The following is a 5,384-nucleotide window of genomic DNA, read 5'->3' as shown; positions in this document are numbered from 1 at the left end:
GATTTGCCCTGCCATATATACATTTATCGATTAGAAGAAATATGTTCTCAACTCTCGCTCTCGTGATCGCTTCCTCTTCTGTAAATATATATAGATATATATATATATCTCGATTAGTCTCCCTGTTATCGAAATTCTCTTTCTATCTATCGATCTTGATTCTCTATTGTTCAAAAAAATAACAATTGAAGTTCATCACTCTACGGGTTATCTGTGTTACTGTGGAAGTCCTTAAAGGCCATTTTACACGATATATTCTCCAGCTGTGATTTCTTTCCTAAAAAACTTGAACCGAACAGAAAATTTTGCTGAAGGAATTGATTTCCTTGTAATCCAATTAATTTTTCTGGATTCCACTGTAATCGGATTAATGGACTTCTGATTCGGTGAACCGAACAGGCTGTTAGGGTCCACTTTCACGGTGTAAACAAAAACCAATCAAGGGGTTAAACATCTCATTTAGTTAGTTGTATTGGCCAAACCTTTTAGAGTTATTTGTTAAATGTATATGATCGATCACTGATTGGTTGGAAACTATTTTCAAAAAAAAAAAAAAGATTGGTTGGAAACAGTAGGGACACTTCCCCTTTGATCATTTCCTCTCCTTTTGGGGACCAATCACGTGTTCTTATATGTGAACTTTCATGGGAGACACTGACAGTTTTATAAAGTCATGTCAACTACTCTGGACCCTTAAGATGCTTCCTTGAGATTCACATGTATGGATATGGTAATACTGAACTATCACTGATTGAGAGAGGGGATGAGTTACTAACATGTTCCTTCCCCCCATCTCTAACGTCAGTGAACATCCAATAACTACATTAATATCAGAATTGGTGGAGTAGCACAACAGTAATGTGGTGCGTTTTGTTCACCCGTGTTACGCAATCTGTCTTGACAACGAGTTTCCTTCATATACACATGAACTACCCATAAAACAGAATGGTTTTTGTATAATAATTTGATTTCTTACATGTGAGATGGAGATAATAGACAATGAGGTGGGCAAATTTAGTAACTTACTACTTCATGAATGAATGAATCAAGACTGTTCAAGAAGGTTTTGAAGATACAAGTTGACAATGTATCTACCTGAAGACAGAACATCTAGTCTTTTCTCGCTAGGTTCGTACTTTCCTTTTCGAAGCTGATAACGATGCGTTACAGAATAAACCATGTAGATCTGGCCTTCGATTGTTACACTCTCCCCACACTGCATGTTCTGCAAAAAAAAGATCAAATGTATACCGAAAGTAAAACAAATACCTGAACTTTTTGCTGCATTTTCAATGTTGGTTAGATAGCTTTTTCTTTTCTTTGTAGTTCTGGATGAATGTCGAGTTACACATGTTCAGAACAATAAATCAATAAAAAAAATACACATGACGTTTAGTATATGCTAATCGTGTGTAACCACATTTAGCAGCCTGCGTTGAGAGACCTAATCCTAACTTAAATGTGACTCTGTTTTTCTATCATCTTTTAACATGACAAGAGTCCAACAGTTCAAATTCAAGAAGCTATATAAAAAACATAAGGCTAGAAATCTAAACAAGTTTCTTTTCGACTTTGTTACTTGACATTTTAAATGACTCGGATGATTTTAGAATAAAGATGATCAATTAATAGAAAAAGGGATTGCAACTTGTCTAAATTGTGAGCCACAACTTCAGTACATGGTTTATCCTAAACAAATTCTTTATTGTTTACAATACAAAGAACGAAACATCCTCTTTGAACAGCAAAAGTATTAGGTGTATGAATCCCAAAATCCATCAAGTGAAGTCCAAAGGAAGTAGCCAAACTACATTCAGTAATACAGATTAGACTTTCTTTTTTGCATTTCGGAGAAACCTTCGGTCAAATGATTGATTAAGAAAGGAAAACAACACAAGAAATCCAAGAGTTACTGTGGCCTGTGGGAACAGAAAGACCACCAATATATAGCACATGCGAACCTAGCCTCACAATGTGAAAGTGAACAGAAGTGCTACTAGTGGTTGTGAAGATGTATGAAGACAATAAGAGTTAAAGGGATATCAAGAATATCATAAAAGATGTGTCCATGGGGTTGGAGGAATGGGTTTCCACTCTCAACTGATAAAAAATACAGTATTATCAAGATATTGTTCTCGTCAGACCAAATTTTTTGTTTTTAAGTCAACAAAAAGCATATATATGTATTGATGAGACGACAAGCTTAAGAAGCAAATTACCAGTGTGACTTACTATCTCTGTTACTAATCCCCAACAATCCCACATCTTCAAGCTTATAGCTTCAATAATGGTTGAGCTTTTTTAAAGGTCGTTTAGTAGAACAAGTTCATCTATGGATATACCGGTTATTAACCTTTTTTTTAGCAGACATGTCTACGCTCTCAATCAACTGCATGATTAATACTAAAGACTAGACCTGGCTAAGTTACATTTCAATACTATTTTCTTTTGCTACACAACAGAGACAACTACTTCTGGTCGAACTTAAATCCAATTTGAAATATGTTCTTAAAATGCAATTGATGCAAGAAGAACAGGTGTGTTGACACCTTGTGCTGTATATAGCTAGTTTGGGACGAAATGGATATCTACTGAAGACCCATGTTTTGAAGAATTCAGGATATGAGTGCCCCTCTAAGAGCATAACCCAACGAATACAATAGTAAGACAACTTTAATCATATACACTTGAAAAAAATCTAAGAAGAAGGATTCCATAACAAATTGGGGCTAGAGAAACACTTGATCAAGGCTACAACCTGCCACTCAAGGATGTAATTAAACAAGCAAGTGTCTAACATAATGCAGATATTGGTCTAGCCAATGGACTCTCAAGATACCGATAACCTTTCTCATAGTTAACCTATTTAGCTAAAGTTTCCAATCAGAACATCATCCATAAACAACCAAAAATAAATGAAGGAAACAAATTCCTTGAAACCTCTTAGATGTCAAACTCTAGGTGATGCCAAAGGTAACATACAGTTTAGCATGTTTTGAACATCCAACTACTTGAGAAATAATACTTAAACTAACTTTAACTTCTATCATTCCCTACACATTCTCACAAACCACTATTCAAGAATTTCTCTTCACCTTGGCAATTTGCGTATTGTTTGTAGTTGTCATCAAGAATGCTAACTAGGATCCCAAACACCAATGCCGATAACCTCAAAAATACCTCCTCCCTCAAAAATACCTCCCTCATTCTTTTCTCTGTACTAGCAGTGGCTTCTAACTTTTAACTAACAAGCAAGCACGATTTTGAAACCCTAAGTTACACACAAATTGAGCTTACTAAACCTCAGTTTAAATGTACAATGAACTGTCAATTTCAATTTTCTAATAACTAATCCAACAAATGAATATACATAAATTGATGAAAACTAATCAAGAAAAAAAAATCTGGAAAAGGGGAAAAAAATACTTACAGAGGGAAAACAGCGAATGCCGAGATTCTTGGGAGGAGGAGTAATTTCGATGACTTTAAACGGGTAGTTGCTATTTTCTCCGTAGTCTTTCTCTTTTTTTCTGCAGAATACCTGAAATCCTCGTTGTTGTTGTGACTGCAAAAGTCATAAAGGAGGAAGTACGAATAAATACTAGAGACTTACGAAACAATAATTAATCTGGCGTTAAAACCAGGAATAATTGCATCTTATACATACCTTGTGCAATTGAACCATGTTTGAAGAAGCCATTGCCATTCTCTCTCTCTCGCTTTGACGGGCAAAGGAATTCCTGTTGGGGATAACAATTCGTGGTCGTGCGTTTCCCCTATTGACTAACAAAATCAGTTTCATCCTTGCCATTCATTTATATTTTCACATTTTCTTTTCTTCTTCTTGAAAAGAAAAAGAGGAGAACCTTTTTTAGATTATATTAATTGGAAGTCATGATTCAAGTAAATCAAACAGATACAACAAGAAAGTACAAAAACAAAATATTACAATAATATAGGAATTGTAATATAATAAAATATATAATTGTTGATCATAGAAGTAATCGATGTAATCGGAGGGATGGTGTTTTGATTCTGCATCCACCATTTGGAAAATTCTTCTTCTTCATTAAGAGAAAATCCTTTATAAAAAGGATAGTTTGCACTAAACATCATTATCAATTCCAGTAGCCATTGATCTTGTTTGATTGAATCTTGATCATCGTCACACGAAATTGATTGTCTTCAAAGATATACTTGAATATATCATCGGGTTCCAATTAAAATGCCCGAAGGCTATATGAAATCACACTAATGGCGAATACTGCATGACATAGAACATCCATGAGATATCAATAAAACTAAAAACCAAAACAAACCCTAAAACCTAAAATCACAAATAATGTGATTTTTTACACAAACCCAAATCTACTTGGAAAATCTGATATCTCATATAAATCCGAGCAAATCTAGGCTTGGAGATGGAGAAGAAACAAGAAAAGAAGTTTCAGAGAATTATTTTAAAAATACGGTTATGCAGAGAAGAGAGGGAAATTAACATTACTCGTGTCGGACGCAGGATGCACGTGGGACGCTGACACGACGCGTGTCTGATGCACCAATGTGCGCGTCGTGCGCGCGTCTGGTTCGGACGCACTGATGACTCGGGTTTGAAGCGTTTTTTTTTATTTTATTTTCACTTAAACTTCTTCCTTTATTTCTACTATTATTAACTAAATGAAGAAAGACAAACATTGAGATCAATCATTTAGGTCTTTATTAGGTTTTTGTAATTGAAAATGACATCATGTGTTGTTCTAAGAATGCATTTTGATAGTGCCCGTGCCATATGTTTAATAATGATTGATTGCTTGACCTTCAGCGTGTATAAACAAACGATCTCTTCTTTTCTTTTGAAATTTATACAAATGTAGCATCATTTTCTAATTTTTAGGATCGAAACACTTGACTTTACAGTATAAATACATGATTATATATACAAATAATATTGTTGATGGTGGTTTTTAGCTTAGGGTTAAAATAGTAAAACCTTGCATCTGATGTGACGTCACTCTGTAAGGAAGCGGAGCCATGAGTGTCAACCTCTTCACTTGCATATTTATTGAGTCGTTCAATATATTTACATGAAATTTATCCAGACTGGCGCATGTAGCAACAATCCCAGATGCTCTGTAAATTTCGGCGCCTTGCCTATATTACTTATCAATATGAGACTCACTGAGTACCTTTTCCTGTGCTATGTTCCCCGATAGAACCCTTAATATCGGTATGGCATGACGGATTTGTGTTCACTCGCAGCAGAGTAGCACAGATCTCCAAGTACCAAAGTTAAGGCCCTTGCACAAAATACTCAGTCAGATTGGAAATGCACTCTGTAAATAGAGAATTTTGTGCCAGCACATAGAATTCAATCAATTTTGTGA

General features: G+C 35.1%; 1 protein-coding gene across 3 annotated transcripts; it reads right to left on the bottom strand.

Moving 5' to 3' along the window:
• Nucleotides 1–897: 897 nt before the first annotated feature.
• Nucleotides 898–4,381, bottom strand: LOC113341901. Of its 3 annotated transcripts, none has more exons than XM_026586609.1 (3): nucleotides 3,668–4,381; nucleotides 3,431–3,565; nucleotides 898–1,216 (listed from the first exon to the last, which is right to left on the bottom strand). In XM_026586609.1, the coding sequence occupies exons 1-3, from the start codon at nucleotides 3,809–3,811 to the stop codon at nucleotides 1,046–1,048; spliced, it is 450 nt and encodes a 149-aa protein (XP_026442394.1). In that variant the 5' UTR covers nucleotides 3,812–4,381; the 3' UTR covers nucleotides 898–1,045. The 3 variants fall into 3 exon arrangements, with proteins under 3 accessions (XP_026442394.1, XP_026442395.1, XP_026442393.1); XM_026586610.1 differs by having other exon boundaries at nucleotides 898–1,225; nucleotides 3,431–3,541; nucleotides 3,668–4,378; XM_026586608.1 differs by having other exon boundaries at nucleotides 898–1,225; nucleotides 3,668–4,368.
• Nucleotides 4,382–5,384: the final 1,003 nt, after the last annotated feature.

This window comes from Papaver somniferum, unplaced genomic scaffold (assembly GCF_003573695.1).
Source record: "Papaver somniferum cultivar HN1 unplaced genomic scaffold, ASM357369v1 unplaced-scaffold_32, whole genome shotgun sequence".
NCBI classification, from domain to species: Eukaryota; Viridiplantae; Streptophyta; class Magnoliopsida; order Ranunculales; family Papaveraceae; genus Papaver; species Papaver somniferum.
Note: the sequence above shows the minus strand (reverse complement) of the source record. Positions and strands in the feature narration are given on the sequence as shown.